The 23,339-nt window shown below is 38.8% G+C and overlaps 1 protein-coding gene across 22 annotated transcripts; it reads right to left on the bottom strand.

Moving 5' to 3' along the window:
* Positions 1-206: 206 nt before the first annotated feature.
* On the bottom strand, positions 207-22,474 carry dtna (dystrobrevin alpha). 22 transcript variants are annotated; one of them, XM_023965712.1, is made up of 24 exons: positions 22,099-22,474; positions 18,497-18,564; positions 17,866-17,946; positions 17,563-17,776; positions 17,221-17,306; positions 16,623-16,777; positions 16,433-16,538; positions 15,892-16,058; positions 15,608-15,732; positions 14,419-14,427; positions 14,104-14,187; positions 13,854-13,922; positions 10,354-10,449; positions 7,502-7,586; positions 7,151-7,245; positions 5,632-5,745; positions 5,376-5,472; positions 3,631-3,654; positions 3,051-3,210; positions 2,892-2,981; positions 2,716-2,815; positions 2,419-2,536; positions 2,309-2,340; positions 207-1,544 (listed from the first exon to the last, which is right to left on the bottom strand). In XM_023965712.1, exons 2-23 carry the CDS (start codon positions 18,561-18,563, stop codon positions 2,323-2,325), a joined length of 2,160 nt encoding a protein of 719 aa, XP_023821480.1. In that variant the 5' UTR covers position 18,564; positions 22,099-22,474; the 3' UTR covers positions 207-1,544; positions 2,309-2,322. The 22 variants fall into 22 exon arrangements, with proteins under 22 accessions (XP_023821480.1, XP_023821476.1, XP_023821475.1 ...); XM_023965708.1 differs by lacking the exon at positions 22,099-22,474 and adding an exon at positions 20,960-21,115 and having other exon boundaries at positions 2,302-2,340; XM_023965707.1 differs by lacking the exon at positions 22,099-22,474 and adding an exon at positions 20,960-21,115.
* Positions 22,475-23,339: the final 865 nt, after the last annotated feature.

Below are 23,339 nucleotides of genomic sequence, written 5' to 3'. Positions count from 1 at the left end.
ATGAAGATTAAATAGTTTAGCTAAGTTCATAAAAATATATGGTAGCTGTCATTGAAAAGCTGACATTGGCTTTCGTGATTATAAGTACAAAGATGTTTTAGTTAAATTCTGTTCAATTTAAAAGATAGATATACATACAGATTTTTTTTTTACTATCATCTAAGTCAGGAACAAAAACCTAATTAAAACTCATTCACGACTGCACGTTTCTGTGCCAGATGGCTGCTTTTATGTTGCCTCAGATGGCGGCTCTCTGTGATGAATTATTGACAACAGGTTGAGGGCAGTCAACAGTGCATTTATGACAGATAATGAATGTGCACTGCTGAATCGAGCCAACTGAAGCATACACTTTTTGGAACAGAAAAGAAGTTCATAGATAAAAAAAAAAAAAAAAAAAGTTGTATATTGTGTCACTTTTATTATGCTTCACCACCATGCAAAAACCACTGGCATGTACTTACTCAAAAGAAGTAGATATATTTTTTTTTACACATTTATGAGTTTCAATTGGTTTGCCACTTTTCCAAAAGTGATGAGCAAAGTTTTATACACACTCACACAAAGCGCCAACAATGTCTGCATCTGGGTTGAAGGATATCTGTAAGACACTAAAGTAACCTAATGAAAAATTATGATTGCTCTTTATTTTCTAAACCATTGACAGGAAACATAATTTCTCCCATTCCCTTGTCAATGTAAATTGCTTAAATCTAAGAGATTTATAAGCTTCTGGATGCTTTATTACTTTTAAAATACACCCATATAGTAGCCTATATCTAATCAATGTATCAACCTATACATATTTGCAAACCCAAACCCTTCCCTGCATCTGTTTCAATGGGTTTGACTTCATTGAAACACAGCCAGCATTTTCTGCAGGTGTGTTTTTATTACGTTTGGCTACATGCTGCATTGACAAGTGGGATGGACTGAGATGATAGGTCACCCAGTCCGCTAAGGCAGTGTGCATTATTCCAACAAACAAAACCAATATGGACATTACCGAAAAAACAAAAGAAAAATACATCATAAACAAAACAGACAAACAAACAAACAAAAAACACAGAAAAACAAGAACACGACAACGCATGTAATTTGTTCGTCTATCACATACAAAGCATTTGAAAATGTACAATCTAGCACTTTAGCTCAAAATTAATCTGAGGTTTTTTTTATGATCACTGCCAAATCAGGTGGCAATAAACAAAATCGAATTAAAAAAAAGAAATAGAATACATTTGATCACCTTTTCCAACAGTGTAGTTGTTTCAGAGACAACTCAATAAAAAAAAGGCAAAAAATTAAGTAATATTTCTACCAAATCATGTGTTTTTATGGCACCTGTGGTATAATAGACAGCTCAGTAATTTAATCTCTTTACATCAGCTCACAGTTACATGTGCTTGGTTAAAAATATATCTCTTTACACAAATGTAGTTGGATTTAGCGAAACATAAAATATCAACTCAGTGATGTGTTCTGTCGGCCCAGTGTTTTCTCCTTCAGTGTCTTCTACCGTTGTTGCTTTTGATATTGCTCACCTGTGAAGATACAAAGCAGGTATGGGTCATAAATACAGTCTGTATTCCTGCTGAGCAATTTAGAAATCCTAATAATTAATAAATATAACCACCAAAGCGAAACCAGGAATTTAAGATTGTTTCCATCATTACTATTTTAAGGACCCTGCCAGAAAACACATTTTATACCCGGATAGCAAAATATTTGAAAGCAAAAGTTGGTGGTATATGGTGACATACAAAATGGGTAAGATTTGCTATAATTTGTTATTACCATTGTATATTTTGATTTTAAATGTGAGTTTTGAAGACATTAGAAGTACAGAAAATGACCAGCTTGTCAACAAATCCACATCTATATTTCAGATCTTTTTAATTGTGGCACTTAGTTTAAACTAAAGTGTTTTTATTAAGTCGTCTTTAAGTAACTACTTTTAAAAACCTTTTCATGACCTCACATATTGCACTAATACACACACTTTAAGTTAGAATAACGGTGATGCAAAGTGTAATGCATGTGATGACGGCACATCAGAGTATGATAACATTTAGGTGCATTAAGAATCATAAAAAGGAAAGCCAAAATAAAAGCAGTACAAAATAATTATGAATATAAATTTCATGGCGTTTAAAGGAGGAGCTGGAAATTAAAACCTAAATACACACCAACAGAGTTTAAAAATATTTGTACTTGTTTGTTAATATTTTCTTTGTTGATTGCATTTCTTTTTAATTTTATTTTGAAAATCAACTTTTTTTTTTGGTGCAGGTAACTTACCACTTACCTGGACTACCACAGTCACTGCTGCAGAGTCACCTGGGCAGAATCAAACATTCAGAAACTCAGCAAAAACTTTTAATGATGACTTTTTTTTTCTATGAAGAACTAACTCACCATGCACGTTTTGCCTGTTTCCTGTCTGTGCTTCACCAACTCTTCCAAACTGAGCTGTTCCTCCAGCTGCTGCTCCAGATTGTTCTCAAAGCCCTCCTCATCTGCAGCGCTAGCAGGCCTGATGCAAAACAAGAAACTGTGACTATAAACAAGATCCACGCGAGTAACTTTTATAAGTAGTTAAAAGTACCTGAAGTGTGCAAATCTTCCACACTAAGCTTCATCTAAAGGCTCTCATATGACAATAATAACTACCCAATAATCTACAAATCTTATTTTTATATAACTGTTGAATACCTTGGTTTAAAAGAAAAGAAAGGATCTGAAGAAGTCGTAGCTAGAAGGTCACAACGTCCAAAATCTGAGTCCACCGTGCTCTCAGTCTCACTTCCACCCTCTACAGACAGAATAAAAAATATTACAAGGCAACGCCAACCAAACCAGAAGACATTTCCTCCCCCCATTCCTCCTACCTGAATTGAGTTCTTTAACCAGCGATGACATAGTGTTGGTAATGGAGTCAGCAGCAAGGAGCAGATCGTTTCGTAAGTTTCTTCTTGGACCTAACATTGACATAAATTAATGGGGCTTCATGGTGGCATCCAACGAGCAAAGCGCTCTGACAGCGTTACCTTGAGCGAAGGCCTCCTGAACGTCCCCACCCACGCCCATGAGTGAGTCCTGAGGTGTGTGAGTTGGGGTGGTGCCCGCAGAGTCCGAGTGGATGGGTGTGGGAATCGGCCGGCTGATGGTGTGGCTGGGCGAGGAGCGTGGAGAGCCGGGACCCTGAGTCTGAAAAACACCACAAATTTTCACAACTCCACTTTATTTTTTAGAGAAAACTATGGATAAATGGCAAAGACTTTACCCACAAAGGACTTGATAAACACCATAGGATTGTGTAAGTCTTTTAATGGTGTTTTTAAATAAATACCCAAACGTATTTATGCATTGTGAGATAAAAGAAAGACTATTGTTTTCTTCGATATGGTGTTTAAAGTTTAAAGTACTAAAAATGTTTCAACGTTAAACATACTGTTAAAAACAAATCCTTCCCTGAACAAGAATCCAGTCATTTCCACACATCAAAAACCATTTTTTAATGGGTTAATACCTTCAAAAATCTGAAAAAAAGACAAGCAAATCCCTTGAATTTGAATTCCAAGCATTGAAAGCACAAACATGCATCCATAACATGGCTTCCACACTTACAGCTCGTTTCTGCTCCTCTTCCAACTGAAAAACAATGTCATATGGCTCATGAAACAGCAGAGTCTGATCAGTATTCTTCCTAAAGACAAGTGTGAGGATTCTGCATACAAGTTAAATGGATTAGCATTGATCCTATAAGGATAATTAGATTGATATCCTGCCCACTACAGCCGATGTGATGTGCTGTTAAAACAGGCTTTGGGATTTCCTGTTTTCCCTACTGAAAACTGATTATGTTCTGTAGTTTATCCTTTCAAAAAATATTTTTCCAAAGATCCACTCCGATGAAAATAGTGTTTTTAATTTTTTCTTGAGGCACTTTTCAGATTATGGAGGACATAGATGAAGAAAATTAAGTTGTTTTTCTGAGTATTTCTTTGTTCAAATTGTTGTGAATTAGGAGCAGATGACAAAAATTCGGTTTGAAAAAGCTTATAGCTGTAATGTCAAAGCTACAACTGGCAGAACACAAGGTCCCTGCTCCATTCTGATCCGTTTACATCTTTGTTTTCCTCGTTCGAGCTTACATTTGGCTCCAAACTGTATGACTGGATTGCTCGCCATTTTTGTTGCACCGCTAATGTTAGGTTGGGGTTGTGAGGGGCAGTAAGCTAGCAGGAGAGGGTGTAAACAGATGGGTGACTGGAAGTGGGGGCAGGCTTGCTCTGCGCCAGTAGTCCACTACTCTGAGCCCAATCCGAGGTCAGGAACTTTGGCTTAAAAAACGACACAGGTTTTTGAATTTTGGCTAAAAAACGTATAATCATAATTAAAGGACCACTGGGAACACTTTACAAATAGATCAAAAGATGGTCAGACTGTAACTTAAAAGCGAGCCTATAATGGAAAATTACCCACGAGTTTTCACTGACTTTGAAAAGGCTCAAGATGAGTACAAAAACAAAGATTATAAAGGTCCTTAGTCAAAAAATTTAGTGAAGACTGAACAAGATTTGCTTTTTTGGATGCTCTAAATAATCCTGTACATTCTTTAGGCTTTAGACTAGCAGGTTATATCTGATTTCTGTTGAACTACAACAAATGTGTGCGCTCATTTGTGGCCTGCAGTGTGCAACATACAGCCGTAGATTTCTACTTTTGTTTTCACTGTGCTTTGCGATTTTATTCACTTTTTATAAAAATTGCTGATAGTGTTTAGTTACACATCAGTGATCGTATCTGTTGAAAAAAATGAGACAACAAGGCTTAGAATTCAGCCTCTGAACTTTCTAGACATAGCAGCTGAATGGAAAATTGATGATGTAAGATATTTGGCTTTAACAGCAACAAACAACTGGAAAATAACCGGTATTTCATCATAACGAAATGGCTGCAGCATGCCACTGTTCTTTTTATTGTTCGTCAAACTAAATATGCAAATTGTGTCTAAAAAGACGTGTGCAGTCTGACGTGAAACTTGCATAATTACTGTAGCTGCCATGCTGCAAAGTGCAATGTTTGGTGTGTTGCAGCTGGAAAGATTGCCCACAGCTGGGTGAGACATGGAAAATTCATCATCTGGCCATATTGCTTGTCATCTGCATATAACGATCAAGAAACGCACAAACTACAGAGTCCATGCTCGCCGCTGCAAGCTTCAAACCCAGAAGTGACTGATAACAACGTAAAAATAAGAGGAGGCAAACATGGAGGTCCTCTTTAAGAAATCCCAAAAAGATGCAAACTGTGCCAAAGTGGAGCAGCGTGTTCTGCTCCCATATAGATGAAAGACACGTTTGCAGTACCTTGAGAAGCATCATTAGCTGCTCCAGCTGTACCATGAGTTCCCTGCGACTCTCCTGCAGAGTAGACATTCTTTGTTCAAGCTCATCTTTGCGTTGCCTAACGGAGGAAACAAGTGGTAATAAAAACATAACATCATGTAAGTGGCAACAGAGAAAAATAGCATCCCGAAGCCGCCCATCTGGATGATGTTTTTTTCAGCAGCCGCAGCAGAACTGTCCGTCATTCCTATACTCATTGAATCAAGGACAGAATTACCTGAGAAGTCGAAGCTCGGCGAGCAAGGTGGGGTTTTGCTGACCCTTATCGGGAGGCGGCTGGGATGCCTCCTCGTGCTGAATGCGCAGTCGCTGAATTTCCTGCAGGATTTCTCTGTAATCAGAATATTTCCACAAAAAAAAAGGCAATTTAACATTAGATGATTCAACACAACCATAAGAACCTTTTCAACCTGTTCCAACATCCAATAAAAACTAGTATTTTACTCTTTGATCAACACCAGCAGGCAGCAGAAACATCCCAGTGAACCAAATTCAATTACTGTGATGATACTACAAAAATCCCTACATTATCTATCAACTTTATTACATACTTATCAGCTGTTCATAAGCTTGGTCCCATTATTTATGGTCCAAATGGTTCAGCCATGAATATAGTGTTAGGCTGCCCAAAACACCAAATAAATAGGTGAGACAGCAGATAGATATTTATGTTTACAAAAAGCTTCCCTGGTAACATTTTATTTTTGTTTAAAATGTTTTGTCAAAGGTGAAATGAGCTGATTATTTTACTTTGATGTGTAACTACTTCATATTCCTATTTAAATTTAGTATTTAAAACGCTGTTACTTAATTTTAAAGACATTTACAGAGGCCTCCACCTTCTAAATTAAGTTATAAATAAATTCAAGAGCTAATGTTTATGACTGATTTTTATAAATATAGTAAAATTGACTAAATCCACTTCAGAAAATGTAATTATCGTTCTAAAATTGCAGAATAATGTTGGATTTTAAGCATAAACTGAGATAAACCAAAGCAACATGGATGTTAATGTCTTAGAATGAAATGAACTGAACATTATTTTTCTCACAGGGAGAAATTCACTCATCATGGCAGCTCAAAGGGAAAAAAAAACAACTGAAAGTAACGTTACAGCTCACTAGATATCGGATCAAACAAACAAATACGTAAATAGATACATAGATAATTGTGCATACTAATAATAATAATAATAATAATATTAATTGGGTCTTCATGCACCAGATTGTGACCAGGGCATCCAATTTCTTTTACTGCTGAAGTTAACTTGGAAACTTTCAATCTTACGTTATTTAAAGTGATAAATATAATTTCTTTCTTTCTAAATCTTCGTTTTTATTTGTCATGCATTCTTGATTCTGATCTCTTGTTCCAAATGAATGTGTAATAGATAAGGATAAAAATAAATATTTCAATTGGATCACTTCTGTAGAGACAGACATATAACAACCAGTCAAACACAATATATGGAACGGTAGGAATTGGGGCTTGATCGGTAAATTTTTGATCTTGATTGTTAGTAATGATCCACAGTCCTTGTGGTAAATGTCTGAAATGATGGAGATCGATTTCTGGTTGACAGATGATCAAAAATAGAAATATCAGTTTCAGGCTTTGACTTAAACAGTAATACAACAGTTTCCTCATGCTGACTGGCATATCTATAAGATTCCCTAAATGTAAATATGAACAGAAAGAACAGAGGCGTGCGTCTCAGAGAGGCGGTCATCCCTAACCTGTTCTTGCTCTCCAGCTCAGCGATGAGCTGCTTTTGCTGTTTGTTGGCATCCAGAGAGCAGGGCAGGTCCATGGGGACCCTCTGCTGTTGAGCCTGTTGGTGAAGTCGAGCGAGACACATCAGATGAACGGCTTTTTAATTTAAGGTGATGTCATCCACAAGCTTTTTTTTTCTTTTTTTTTCTCAAACAGCACACAGGAGGCACTAAAGCAGAGCTGCCATGCAGGTCTGCAGAAAACTGAACACCACTTTGACAGCTTAAGAGTTTGAACAGCAGCAAATGTTCCTTTTCTCATTAGATGCTCTGATACATGGAAGTAATAAATATCTTGTATGCTAGATATCTTACTGCAGCATCAGAAGCCAGTCTAGCAGCATAGCGGGCGATGAGACTGTGCTCCTCATCTTGATGGTTACTGCTGTCCATTAAACTGCTTAAAAGAAGAGAAAAGAAAAACACAAGAAGTAAAAAAAAACAACATTTAAGGCGGATAAAGAATAAAGAATTCTAATAAATAAAGAATTCTGATTCTGATTCTGATACGTTTGATCGTAGAGTCTCGTATTTCACAGAGAATGGCGCTAAACAATTTAAAACTAGAAAAGAAAACAAAAACAAGCCAGGACTAATATAGAGGAATAAATGCAAATGAAAAAAAAAGAGCTTAGGATATGTTTAGATTAAAATTCATCTTCAACTTTTACATAAAAACATGCACTAAAAAAATGTATCAAAGAGGAAAATAAAAGGAGAAATCCAGTGTAACCAACACATTGACCACATTTCCAGGACTTAAAACAAAGTAAATGTACTTTAAAGCATTGGGTCATTGTAATGCTATATAAATTATAAATAAAACTGTTTTTTTTGACAAAAACTTTGAATGCAACTAAACTTTAAAGAAGAAACTTTAGGGCTGTAACACATCCAAACGTTGTCAAGAATAAAGCAAAGGCCTTTATTGTGGGGTCAAATCAGGATCAGCTTAAAGTGAATAAAGAAACAGATTGTAAATAAAAAAATAAATAAGAAACGTTCAAAATAGTTTTAAACTTAAAAGTACACATAAAGGAAAAAAAGCAAAGCTGATTTTTTTTTTTATGTGAAAGAATACTGAAAACTGGAATAAAAACAAACATATAAACCAGGGGTCGGCAACCACATGTGGCTCTTTCATCCCTCTGTTGTGGCTCCCTGTGACTTTGGAAAATAATGAGTATTTTATAATAATTAAATTTTATTTTAGTTTGTTCATTTTTCATGGCATTTCAAAGGCGCTGCTGGCTCCGCACGAAGCGCGAGCCACGTAAAAAGACAGCTTTGTAATGAGCTCGTATTTATCGGGCGAGACCTGCAGAGCTGATAGCAGGAGGAGACACGCGGGGCGGCTTCAATAAACACTCCGATCTTCTGCCGGGAGTTCGCGCCAGCGTTGCCAGATAGAGTCACAGGTTTCCAGCCGAAAAGTCATCTGAAAACCGCCAGACCCGGCCAAAAACCGCCCAAAACAGCTTTTGTCGATGTTTTTTTCCGTACTGGACTGATAAAATAAAAGATTTTTCTAAATAAAAGATAGTTCAGACTATTAATAGAATGTGTACAATATTTAATATTTCTTCAGCGGGCCGCCTTCTTCCATTCATTTGCTTGACCCGCTCTATCCCCGCTATAACCTGCGTCCGGCTCTTTCATCCTTGTGCTGCGCTGGAGCGACCCGACTACCGTATTTAGCGCTCTCTGTGTAGGACACACTGAGGAGCGCGGGGGAAACAACTCTCAGCTGCAGAGGATGTGAACAGGTGAACAGGTAGAGAGGAAAAGCAGGTGGAGAGGCGGAGGAGGGGCTTTAGCTTCAAACTCTGTCAGATGGAAACACGGGCGTCAGATTGAGACGCAGCTTTTCCTGCAGGAGTTGAAGCAGAGACTTTCTCTGGGATGATTTTATGAACTCAAACATGGAAACATGATTACCAAGTAGAACTCTTCAAAATAATAAACCTGATCTCTCCACATTCTCCGTGTCTACCATGCATTGATGCACACATCGCTCCATGCAGCGATCAGACCATAACTTCAGCTGGTGGCTCCTCCCACACGCGGCCGCGGTATCATCCTTTAAAGAACATAATGTGCATTTGCAGCGACGTATGCTTCAGACGATGTCCGATTGGCCAATCTACATGTCAATCAAGTCCCGTACTTCTCAGTGAGGACTTTGGTGGATTTTAAAGAAGTACTTTTTTTTTTTTTTTTATCTTTTCTGGCCCGCGATCTACACTCATCTCCTTGAAGATCGACGTAATGAGCACCCTTGATATAATATATACATGCCTAATATATATAATGATGTCAAAACGGGTTGTGGCTCCGGGTTCTTTCTTTTTTATTAGGGGCGGTCCCAAATGGCTCTTTGAATAAAAAAGGTTGCCGACCCCTGATATAAACCTAAACTGTTACCATCCATTTTTACGGCGCTTCTAAATCCCTTTTTGGATTACAGGGCCGCTAAAGTCAACTCGACAACCAAAATATGAGAGAGCATTATCACAACTGTTCGTCACATATGGATCGGAAATGATGTCACCACAAACTCCATGTCAATCATATCCTGGTAGCCAATGGGCTCGAAGCTCAACCCCAACGTAAAATCAGGATCAACAACGAAAACGAGAAGTTTCAGTTGAAACTGAAAAGTAAGGACTGAAAGCAAAGAGAGAGAGTAAAAACAAGAAAAATTGAAAATATGAAACAGTTGCTGTAACAAATAAAGATTTATAATTTTTTTGTAAATACAAATTAGATTATAGTTAATTCTTGAAATTAAACTTTTCATTTTTATATGTAATTTTCTTTTTACAAAATCACAAAGTGTACTTTTGGAGTTTAAAACTGTTTTCACATTTTAATTGTTTTTCACATTTTCAAATCTGGTTATTCATTCACTTTTTCCCTGGGGAACTCAAACATTTTTTCCCGATGTTTTGAAGAGAATTTGACTTTATTTATTTTTGTTTTTTGTCATTTTGGGTAGCAGCAAATAACAGCAGTCAAAAAATAAAAATAACAATTTCAATTTCCCTTGGGATAAACAAAGTAACTATCAAAAAATTTAAATTTGGTTAATTAATAGTTAGAAAAAACACCAAATGGACCTAATACTTGACAGGGTGTTTGGCAAACACAGCAGCACACCAACTAACCATGATCTGGGGTTGCTTTGGAGCAGAGTCACATAGAGGCCAATGAGAACATGTTCATCAGCAAGTCTATCAGCAACATCGAGGTTGTACTTCAACCTGGAACAGCGCAGGGTTTCACAAAACATAAAACATCACGTTACATGGAGGGGCATTTGAGGGGGTGAGAGGAGGAGGAAAATGGAAAAAAAAAGCCATTCATGGAGGACTAGAGGGAAACAAAGCCATATTATGTTTAGGATGAAGACTAGTAACATAAAGGAAGACATGCAATACAGTGTGCAGTCATCAAATCAAATCAAATCAACCTTTATTTATATAGCACTTTTTCGACAACAGATGTCACTCAAAGTGCTGTGCATAAAATACAATAAAATTTAAAAACAAGATGACAAGACAAACCGTGCGACAACCCCCCCCCCCCCCCCCCCCCCCCCCGCAAAAACACACACACACACACACACCCACACACACACACTCATCAATAAATAAATAAATAAAAAAGTTATAGAATGATAGAATGTAGAGACCTGGCTTTGTCCTGAGGTGGGAAAACGATAGTTTGGGGACATGTCCACACCAGCGACACCCCAACCCAAGTTCACGGAGTACACCACCACAGAACCCCCCAGATCCGATCAAAAGAGTCAGACCCAGGAGATCCCACTGCAGCGACCCCGCTCACTGAGAAGGGTCAGTCACTGATGTGGAGGATCCCTCAGAGGGAAACACTGGAGTGTAATAAAAGGTAAAAGGAATAAAATTAAAATATATATAAAACATGGACAAAAAATATATAAAAATAATATCATAATCTCTTGATGTTTTGTTATTTAAACAAAACTGTTTGACATTGAAACATTATGTGGTGACTAAAAATGTCAACCACTATAGTTGTAAATCTAGCTGCAGTAACATTTTGACTGCATGCTTCCCAAAGATTTCCCACATTTATGCTCTGTAAGGACTTTAGCACTAATCCAACAATAGTTAATCCTTTAGCTTTAGCCTATTTCAACTATTTCCCACTAATATTTTGATTATGTTATAAAATAACATAAAAAGTAAGTTCTGCCTCAATGAATTCAATGTTTTCCAGTGATGTTAAAAATTCACAATAGCAATTAGGTTTAATTATTTCATATCTTATTAATATGTTGGATAATCTAATACTAAAGTTGGATGGCTGCTGTTTTACAGCAGTAATGACACTTTTTCTTTTGTTAATTAATAAAAAGATGGCCATCAAATCATTGTTATACATATCAAAAGCTCTGCTATGTAATTTTTAAACCAGAAGATGTTTTATAAGATCAATAAAAACATTGTTTTGAAACACATAAAGTCTAACGGTCACACCAAAGCTTACGCCTTAGTCACAGCTGGCCTTACGGGTGGATTCGGACGGTCTGCAGGTGAAAAACGGGCAAACCTGTGCAGGTGGCCTGCATGAAATGTTAAAGTCATAAGTCGCTCATTGAGTCAATAGAGCGAAAATGTTCGTGCCCATTTTTTTCGACTGATTTTTTATTTCTCCACCCCCCAAAGCCTGTGGACTGCGCAAGGTGCCGGTTAGTGCAGTTCAAATGAGAAGTGCACACCCCTGCAGCTTGCCTGTTAGAAACTAGAAAACGAGACAGGGTGCAGTTTATGTGGGTGTCCTATGGGCGTCCTACAGGCACTAACCTACTGTTTCACGTGCACAGTCCATGCATGCAGCATTTGTAATTGGTCAGGAGATAGCCGGTACTCGCACCTTACCACCGACTATAGTGTGGCGTGGGGCACCGCTCGACAAAAAAACTTCACACTATATTTGCCACACGTGCAAAAATGGTATGTTCCACTTTTATCACATGCCTTGAGGTTAGGGCTGCACAATATGAGGAAAACTCGCAAATTGCGTTATCAGTGATCAATATTGTGATGACGATACACCTTGCGATACATGTACACATAGCAAAACAACTAAAAACGTCATTTCTATTTTGCTGCAACAGTTTAATTCAAATAAGAGTCAACACACCTTAAATTACACTTCAAATGACCCTAGTCTAAATTGGAGGCGGGCATCCGCATCCGCGGTCAAATGCATAAAGGGATTTATTTGATTTGTTAAATAATTCAAGCTGCCATTAGATTGTTTTAGCACAGTTTAAGGTACAACCCTATAACCTGCAGCATGCGTACCGGTCAATCCTGACTAAGGCCTTACGCAGAAAGCTATCCTATGATCATTTTATAGGTTTTATAGACATCAAACATAAGCTGTTGCTTGTATAGATAGAATGATTGAAATATTTAAATTTATCCTTGATAAAGAAATTTATTTCCAACGATATGTGCCCAAGCGTGTTACATACTTCTCAACAGCTTCAAATATATCCAGCAATTATCTCCTGGATGCCAAAATACACACAATACATGTGTTTTGCAGGATTCCTGCTTTTGTGACGCCTGAAAAACAACAATGTCCTCATGTAACAAAACTGACTTAATAACCTAAGACCCAGAACATGTTAAGTGTGGTGAGGATGACACTAAAACAAGCACCGTTTTAGCAACCTCCTTTTTGAATTTAATAAGAGATTAAACAAACAACAAGCTGCAGGGTGAGTAAAACCAATGACTCAGGATGACTAAGCTTGTGAGCAACAAAGAAAATAAGCAGAAAAAAAATCTTAGTAAAAACTGTGGAAAACACTGCTGTTTTTGGAACACTGTGCATCGCTGATACTCTATTTTGAAGCATTAATTGTTGATTGAAGGAACAAAACATGTGCAATGAATTGCTCTGTGTGCTAGAAACAGGTCACGTAAAGTGTATGAGTCAGATCTCTCGTCAGCTTGAACCATGTAGTGGCTCAACAGAGGACATTCATGAAAAAATCTGAAATTCAACATTTTCTAAGTTTAGGAATGAAAGTCAAAGTATTTTCTGATACATTTTCTTGAGCCTTGTGTTAAATATTCTTCCAGCTATGTACTTAAAAGAGTGCTACTCCCTCCTTACATTATCAGAAGGACTTTCTTTAGGTTATGAAAGGGAGCAGTGTTTCCCAAAGAACCGCACATGACAGGTGCAGCCATTGAGGAGTTTCAAGTACTGCCATTAATCTCAAGTCAATCTTCAAAAAAGCTACGTTAATAAGCAACTAAAAGACTAAAGGAGTCCCACTTCATCGGAACAAGCACACAGTTTTTTCTAAGCGACAGCAAAGAAAACCTCAACCCCAGCAGAGACTAATAGTAGCATTCAGTGCTTAATCGTATGAGCCGCCAGTTAGTTTTTTTACATTTCTGAGTGAATGAAAAGCTTGAAAATAGACACTCCAAACTTATGGCAAACAATCTTCATGAACTAGCCCCATGAGAACAGCAGAGTAAACCCTTGTCTACAAGGAAGCTAATAGTTTTCCAAGAAACATAAGCACTCTACTCCATGCCGAGCAGTTATTACCTATATTAGTCCACACATGGATTTGCACACCTGTGTCACTTACCCTTTCCCTCTCAACAGATGAGGAGCGGCCCCCGTCAGGGGCTTTCTCTGTGTAACATCATTATTCTTGCTGCAAGGCAAGCCATTTACTTTCAGCTCAAGGAGCAACAAAAAGGGGTTAAACACAAATAAAGGGAGGAAAATAAAAGACGGCGCGGGTCGCATGGACACGGGGCCTTTAGGGATCACGACAAACATAAAAGATGTGTTATAAAATCCAGGGCATCTATTGTTAACCTGGCTGTACTCACTTTTTGGTGGAGTAAGGGTTCCCTGATGTAGGCATGGAGTGTGAGAACAAGTATTCATTGGCGATGTTCACTGGTCTCGGTGGCCTGAACAGGAAATAATGCTGCTTTAAATTTAAACAAACAAAGCATCTTTTTCAAAAATCTGCATTTCAGTGGACACAGGATGATACAAGATGACTGGTTATGTATCACGTATGCAACATGCATGTGTAAATGAATGATTAAACAAAGCTTTTTTTCACAGTGGATGATTGATTACAAACTGAGAGCAATGAAAAAGCACACGAGTGGGTAAAATAATCGAAACCAACTCACCACGTGTCTCTTTTTGAGGAAAGTAAAGAACAAGGGAAGCAATATTTGATTAAACATTTGCCCAGAAATTAGTCAAAATCCAAGAAAAGAGAGTGAAAACAAACAGTTTTACTAATCTGAGAATGTAGAAAGTAAACCTTAGCTATGCCTTTGTCACATGCGCCTGTTCAGGTGCTATGGGGTTTTGGGTTGTCTGGGCCCGTGGAGGGGCAGCCACATCTTAAAGGGAGCAAAGGTGTGTCTTGCTGTTCCCACCTCAAGGGACATCATTAAAATGGAACATACCATTGTCGTGCGTGTGCTAAACGTATCGTAAAGTATGTGTAAAGACAATGTAGGTTACATGCAGTTATTATGTACGGATGATGCAGTCGTACAGTGCTTTTACACCACACTCTGGTCGTTAATCTGTGTTCAAACCTTTTGTGAGGTCGCCGCGTTAAGCCAACAAATAAAGGACACAACTTTGGCTACGTGACGTTTTAAGTAACTCAATCAGGAAGTTCCGTGACCTGAACTTTCATCCATACATCTATTTTTTTTAAACAACGCGAGTTTAATGCATGAATTGTAAAACTTCATTTTAGAGCCACTGGCTCCTTACTGACTGCATGCAAATGGTGCACACTCAAGGTGTGCAGGTGATACGCAAGTCATGTTACACAAAAACTAGGCTCTGATTGTCTAATTTTTAACAACTAAGCAGAAAGGAATGCACACTTAACAACAAAAATCAACCTCTTGCTCAGTGTGCATGATTTGGAGAGGTTGAAAAAAAGAAAAAATCTGTATGACACGCCGAGTCTCATCGACTTCCGCCTTACGTCTGCACTACGACCTGTCGTCTGCAGCATGCTCGTAGAAAGAACTTACATAAACATTTTTTCTTAACAGGCTTACCTAGTGGTCTATGATCCTAAAATTGTGTGCTGGCCACCTGCGTGCGCCATACAAGTTTGCAGATTTTTTAACCGCAGACAGTTTTCACCCATAAAGGCAGTTGTGGATAAGGTTTTATTTAACACAGGCTACATCATCAGCATTACATTTAACCAAAAGGGTAGCAACACTGTTGTCACAGATCCCAACGATTTCATTAAGTCTCATTGATCACTTTACAAAAGAGATTGTCTGGAATCGCTTTAGACTCAAAAGAAGTAATCGGATCATTATCAGCTGACGGACTTACACAATGTGAGCTAGGTTGAGCGGTTTCTCTGGCATGTCAGGAAAGAGAGGGTGAAGGGGTTCTCGGCTGGATGCACAGCTCAGAGACTTGCTGAGAACATGGGTTAACTTCTTAGCAGGTGATTTCTGGCAGAAAAACACACGAGTATTTATGACTGTAACAATGTTGACGTGGTATCAGAACGCCATACACTACAGCGATAGTAATAACAGCTACAATAGCTTGTCCATTGCAGACACACCTCCCTTGGTGTGCACCTCCCTTCATTCCCTTTCTTCTCTTACCCATGACGTATACTCCTTCATTTGGTGCTGGTTGCTATGGGAACCACTAGCATGCCCCCTCCAGAAGCAGTCCTGACAGAGCTGGTAATTATGACATTGCTGGCAGCGGTAGCGGAAGCCCATCATACTCTCAGTATGGCAGTAGGAGCACTCGACCGGGTGAAAGACTGCAGGGAGGAGAGGAGGAGCCACACACAAACAGATGTGACTCTAAACCCAGATATGTTGCATGCTGCAGTGAGGAAAGGATTCGGTTTTGTTCATTTGAGGACAGAAGTGCTGCAGTATTTCGTATTTTTGGTAGGTAAAGCTCCGTGTTTAAACACAACACTGCAGCAAGGGCGTTGTGTGTGCTCTGTTTTCTTCTCACACTGAGGTTGCGTGTGATAATGACTCCATCCCAGATAGGCACACACAGTGTAACATCCACAGTCCTCTGGCGTGTGTTTCATGGTATCTGTCTTTGACTAATTCTGTGATTATGATGCAAAGATGAACTTTATATTCTCCCAGTGGCTCATATTTTTGTGCGTCGCCTTACCGTTCTCAACGTTGGCGAGCCGATGCATGAGTGGTAACCACACCAAACACTGAGGAGGCGGGTCTGACATCAGCGTGTCCAGGAATGTGTTGAGGGAGACCTTTTTCTGTTGACGTTAGTGCAAAGAAGAGTGAGATTCATCCATTATCAGCACCCAAACAATCAGCACTGTGGTTATAGAAACCCTGACCTGCTGTGCAAAGCAAGCTCTTGCAGCTTGCTCAGTGTAGCCAAAAGAGGGTCCCTCAAAAACCGCCATTGGTAATTTGAGAACCTCCCGCAGAAACTGGTCAAACTGTGAGTGCACCATTATACCAGAGGAATCGGATATCTGTGAAAAGATATCTGGAAACAACGAGGGAAGACAAAACACACATTAATTCAACTGACTCCTGGTTTCCACCACAGTTTGCTAATTACACGATACAATTACTGCACTTGTTTGTGAAAACAAATCAAGGTGAAGCAATTGTAATGATCAGCTGTGACAACACACCAGCCCTCTTTTTCCTTTACAAGCAGATTTGCCCACAGATTTTCCACATTATGTAATGAAGCCTATCCTTGACGTGATGAATAATGACATTTTTCGGCCACAAGCAGCCAGCCAGACCAGTACTCCAGCTGCATCTGAGATCAGCAGCCAGAAAAATAGAAAATGCAGGAAAATAAAAAGATAATCATCATAAAACATTAAGCTACTCAGTTTGCTAATGCAATATGATGATTTATCACAAAGAAAATATGGGATAAACGTGTAATTTTTCACAATTACAATGGTTTCTCACATCTTAATTTATCCAGAATCTTTCCTCCGCAGATGGTTGCAAGGGCCATCTTCACCACAAAGACACACATTTTACCATGCCCCTCCCTAAAACACACAAACATTAGAAAGACAGTGACATCATTGTTATTTATTCCTGTCAGAAAGGCTTTTCGAGCTCAATTGCATTAGTTTGACAGTTTTTCACAAGAGCGGATATGATTTTAGGACATCAACAGGAACTTCAGCGTTGCATTAAATAATTTCCATCAACTCGAGTCTTCATGGTCACATTTCAGGCTTCACTGGCTATAGCGAAATGTTCAACGTGAAAGTAAATAAGCAGTTATGATGTTTTACGCACGGGTCATATGCTGCCAGGAGGAAGTTGAGCAGCAAGCTGATGGACTGCTCCACATTGATCTGGTGTGTGGTGGGCAAACGCTTGTTCAGCTGGTAAAAGATGGTGGACAGGACCACCTCTAGACGAGCCACCGACAGCTCAGCGTTGAGGTCCATGCTGTTGAGACCATTCTCGCGGAACGCCTCGATGACGTTCCAAATATCAACCAAATGCACTAGAAAACAGAAAATAAAACATGCTTTTCATGGGGCAAAATAGTGAGGGAAGCATAGATGTGCAAGATGTGCATTGAACCTGACTCACAGTTGCATTTCTTCTGCACAAATCTGAGTTTGCAGGCTGTTCTGTATGTTGACAGTCGTATAGAATCCAAATCTTGAGCCCCTGAGGAAGATTTACTCATGAATTAATTCTGGAAAAGAGAGCTGAGCAAAATATGAGGCAGCAAACAGATTGAATTCTCATAAAAATGCAAAAATCTAAAAGAATAGAGAAGTAAGAATTAGCAGTTTATCATTTCTAAAAAGCTCTTATTCTTTCGTTTTTGAGTGTGAAAATAAAAGTGAAGCAGATGCATTTTAGAAGAGATTTAGAGAGTAACCACATGATTTCGCAATGAAGAGTTTTTGTCTAATTTCTTTTTTTCCCCAGTCTATTTTCACTCACCAATCATTTTGGTTTTTATTTCTTTTTGCAGATTCAAGGTTTATTATTTACATAAATATATTTTTTTGTCAAGTTGTGTGCATTTTTCTTTCATTTTCTTCTCCATCTTTCCCTGCCGGCATCAAAAACCAATGTGGACCACATCAATGGACACCCCTGATCTTTGTGATGTTTGGTTTATGTGGAACTTATGAAGAGGGATTTGCCATTTTTATGGTCAGTGAGTAAATGGGAGCTGCTTAAATCAAACTGAGCTGTCAGCACTTACTCATCTCGACATACAGTTGCCTTCTGTCTGCCATGTTGTCGTCCCTCTCCTCACAGTCTTCAATCATTCTGGTCAAGAGGAGAAAAAAAGAAGTCAACATTTGACACCAATGAAGATACACTGAACACGACCCGCTCGTGGTGCAGCGGTAGGGTGGTCGACCTCTAATTGGAATATGGCAGGTTCTTGGCAGTGTCCTTGGGCACTGAACCCCAGCTTGCCTCTGGTGGAAGGTTGGTGCCAGTGTTTGGCAGTGGAGTTGCCACCAGTGTATGAATGTGTGTATGAATGGGGGAATGTGTTTGTGACTGTAAAGCGCCTTGGGCATTCGAGGAAGGTAGACAGCGCCATACAAGTACACACTATTTACCAGTTTACCTTTAATGAAATAGTAAAGTGTGTTGTTGGTTACAACAACTATAATTTGTTCAATTTCATTTAAAAATCTGTATTTAGACAATTAATAAAACTTCTCTTAATGTTGGTAACTTAACTGTTTTGATACACATTTGGACTATTTGCATGGTTTTGATGTACTTATTAAGGAAAATTGTTGATTGTGAATTGGTTTTCAATGATGCAACTCTATTAAACCGACACAAACTAAAATCATTAAAGCTGCAAAAGGCGTTGCATGATGTGCAAGTGCTACCCACCCCCGCCCTTGCAACCCCCTCAATGTCTGCAACTCACCCCTCGTTCTCCCCCTCTGCCCCCGCCACACTGGTCATAGCTGCACATGACAAATTCAAAAAACACCACTTTTTTCAATATGGCAGCTTTTCTTCTATTTGATCTCCATAGCAACCATTTCATTTTTTGATTGCCTGGTAGCAACAAACAGGTTTACGTAAATTTTAGAATAATCGGCAAAAGTAAATTCGGGGATTTCCATGGCAACAGAGGATTCTTGTTAACATTGCCCACATTTCTACTACGTTCATATATTATCTTATTTGATACTGAAATTTTCGCTCAAAGATGCAGTTAAAAAGAAACATTTGGATAATCTGGTCCTTGCAGTGCAGGCAGCTGTGAAGCATCAACTGGAAACAATGAAAACTTTTTTTCCAGTCGGTTTCTGAGGATCAGAGCTGCAGCAAACACACTTTCAGATATTTCCTGTAACCTTTGCTCTGCAGATCTATTTACACAAAAGTGCACAAGTGTCTCCTGAAGCTGTACCCCAAAAAATACACCACTGACACTCTTTTTGCTAAATTCGTCACAAATTTGGGGATTTTTTTTATAGCTTGTAGATATTTCTAATCCAAGCCGGCAAAATGTTTTTTGTAACAAGCTATAGAGGCTAAAGTGTAGCTTCTCTCTCAGTGAGGGGGCTAAAAGGGGCTCATTCTGCTCCAGTGCCCTACAACAGAAACTCAGGCCCTAACGCTCACATACCAGAACTCACTTTTTTTTTAAAGAGCGTTTTAAGGAGAGCTACGACTCTACTGCAGCGGCCATCAGCATTGTTTCAGAAAAACTTGAGTTAAACAATGACATGGCTGTGGAAGGGGCAGTGTTGCAGAGGGAATGCTCACACCATGCCTCGCTGCACACTGTCTGAGGCAATCTAATACACCTAGTCATGTGGTTTGTCGCCATGGCAGCAAAGATCAGCCGCTTCATTCCTAAAAAAAACACAACACCTCCCACTGTAGACAAGTAAAAAGTTTGTGGAGTCAATTTGTGTCAGTAGAACTTGTTTTTAAGGAGACAACAGTCTAGATGAGGGAATTTTTTCTGCAAAAATTGTCTTTATTTTAGGGATTTTTTTGATTATTCACACATTTTTTTCTGATTAATAGAGAAAAAGCCTTCACCGTTTTGCAAAAGTAGCTATAAAAATATGCCTCATCATTTCAATTGTGCTTTCTATCATTCTTTAGGATGAAAGCATCTTTAAAATTCACTATATGAAGGTAGCAAAAACAATTTGTTATCTTTTCTATTGATTATAATGTCAGTTCCCAACCAAAACAATAGTAAAAATAGTCACTTTTTTAAATTAATGTGATGATATTGCAAATAGAAAATGAGCCAACTAACAATATAAGGCTTTTTTCCCCTTAGGTTTTCAGCCAGAGTTGAATACAATTGCAAATAAATGTAAATACGTATTTTAGATTAACAGCAACACTAGACTACAGCAGGCATATAATGATATTTTGAAAATAATGAATATCTGTGATCATTTATGACTTGCATTAACAGAGAGTGAATGTAGAAGCACAGAATTCTAAAATAAATAAAATAAAATTGCAGATTAATGCTGATATTTCTTCCACATATTGCATGCAGCCCATCCTGAGTGAGAGCTGTGTGACCTTCGACAGTCTCTTCTCAGCCTTGGAAATATCAGAGATTGATACAATCTATTGCAGGAGCAGATATTAAACAGGCACAGCTCATACCGCCTGTATATCGATAAAACGAGAAAAAAAAAGATAATCAGTGTACCTTTCATAAAGCACCATGGTCGTGTTTCCTTCCCCTTTTGCCTGAGCAGAGTTATTACATACAAGGCCAAGTTTTTTCTCAGCGAAACAGGCGTCCAGAGCAAAAACCTCTTTCAAGCCGCACAACAAAACCTGCCTGTGTGAACAGGCCCAAGTCACGATATCTGAAATTAGAAGCTGCAGGCAGGGATACAGTGTGTGCTGCCTCTATCTTTAACTACAAATGAGAAGGGCCTACATTCTTGAACAGCTTTGCTAAGTCTCTAGTTGCAGACCCCAAACCTCATTCTTGGCGTAAACCCAGCAAACATTGCTCTTTCACTGTGCCACACTCTGTCAGTATTAGCAAATGAATGCCCTTAAAAGAGCAAATCTGCTCGTACCACTATGAGTACAGCAGCCAAGCATTGCCTGGGTTATTTTAACGCCACACAAAGCGTTTGTTGTCACCAAAAACAAAGAAAACACCAATTATTTACCTTTTTATTTTATATAGCAGGTCAGTCAAATATGAAGATAATTTATGCTCCTATTGCCAAACTTGGATGGAGCAATCATGAAGCATTTCCACATACAAGCAATTACTTGGGTTATGGTCCAATCTGTCGAGCTGGCTTGGGACACTCATGCCAGCTGTTACCAGGCATGGATGGAGTTATTTTTACATCACTGCATCCTGTCCTGCCACAGGAACAAAGATGCTTCGCCGCAGACTTAAGGTTAATTAGCTGCAGTGATTTGGAGCTGTAGTAGAACAGCAGGGAAAAAGTTTTCTTTTCTGCCTGCCTGGTATCTCAGTGCTGATGATCACCATGGTTTCAGCTCCAGAAAGACAAAAACTGTGGACCTTGACAGCAGCAGCCACAGATTTATGGGTGCTTTGTGAGCTTTTTTGAAAGAAGGAATTCTTTGTTGGACTGAAAACACTTTAAAAAAAGATGACATGTAATTTTTTCATGGACTTTAAACTAATAGGTGATGTTCCCAGAACCTCCTCACCTGTCACTCTTTATAGTGTGTCTGCACGCCAAAGGTACATCTGCGTGTTTGATTGCACAAAGACACGTTTGAACGTCCAAACTCCAGCCACCCCGAGAGACAACAGAGAACAACGGCAGCAGCACTTTGCACGAGACTCACCAGAATGTCTTCCGCGGCGCGTCATGCAGCATGACTTCCTCCCATCCATCCATCCAGGAATGCGGCGCGTCCCGCGGCTGCGATCAGGGCGTCTTTGGCGTGCGGAACGGCATCGCTACCAGACGAGGAGGGTCGGCCGTGTGGCTGCGCCGCTCTCCGGCGAAGCTCGTGGTGCTGTATGGGGGCAGTAGCTGAGCGCGAGGCAGCGTCTGCTTGCCTTTCTCTGAGCGATGACGTAATGCAGAATCTCTCCTCATGCGCAACTTTTTTGCACAATCTTGGCGTCCGTCGCAGAAACCAAGCGGACGGCGGAAACGCAAAGGGGCGAGCGACCGTCCGATGATGACGGGTCAGGTGCGTCCACATGGAGCCGCGGTCCAAGCCAAATCCATCAATTCTGACGGACAGCACGAGTCCTGCCTCAATGACGTCATGCGGAAAAATATTCTGTGATAGCACTGACTCATTTGTTTGTTTGTTTACTTCAGTTAACACGTAAAACTACTGCAAACAACAGGGTAAAGCACGGCTTTACATACATACATACATACATACATATATATATATATATATATATATATATATATATATATATATATATATATATATATATATATATATATATATATATATATATATATATATATATATATATATATATATATATATATATGTGTGTATGTGTGTGTGTGTATTCATCACTTTAATATCATGTAATTAAGCACATGTGTCAGACTCATAATCCAAGATTAGCTAATCCCATATAACTTCACTATTATACACACTCACACATCTGAATCAAATTACGCTTTCTTTTTAAACATTTTCAAAGTGAATCTTTTTCTCCACCTATTTTAAAAGACAACTATTTATTTTTTAATTTATTTTATGTTCTTAACTTTTCTTTAATAGTCACGTTGTTTTAAATATAACCATCTGCGATTTTACATATAAATTGAACATGGTATGGAAACAGATTATTTTGGACTTTATTTATAAATTGGATGATTTTATTTTGTGTGCGTGTGTGTGTGTGGGGGGGGGGTTTCTATTTCAGTATATCAATCATTTCTGAGCACTGAATTTGTGGGTTTGTAATAACTTGATAGATTAAGTTGTAGTTTTAGTTCTTTGTTTGTTTTTCCATAACTGTATGCCTACACAAACCAACCTTTAAATCCATTGCAGATGAAAAAACACATACCCAGCAATCGGAAGAAATATGCTGCAAAAAATGAAAT

The sequence above is a fragment of the Oryzias latipes genome, chromosome 17 (genome assembly GCF_002234675.1).
Source record: "Oryzias latipes chromosome 17, ASM223467v1".
Lineage (NCBI taxonomy): Eukaryota > Metazoa > Chordata > Actinopteri > Beloniformes > Adrianichthyidae > Oryzias > Oryzias latipes.
This window is presented reverse-complemented; position numbering and strand designations above follow the sequence as displayed.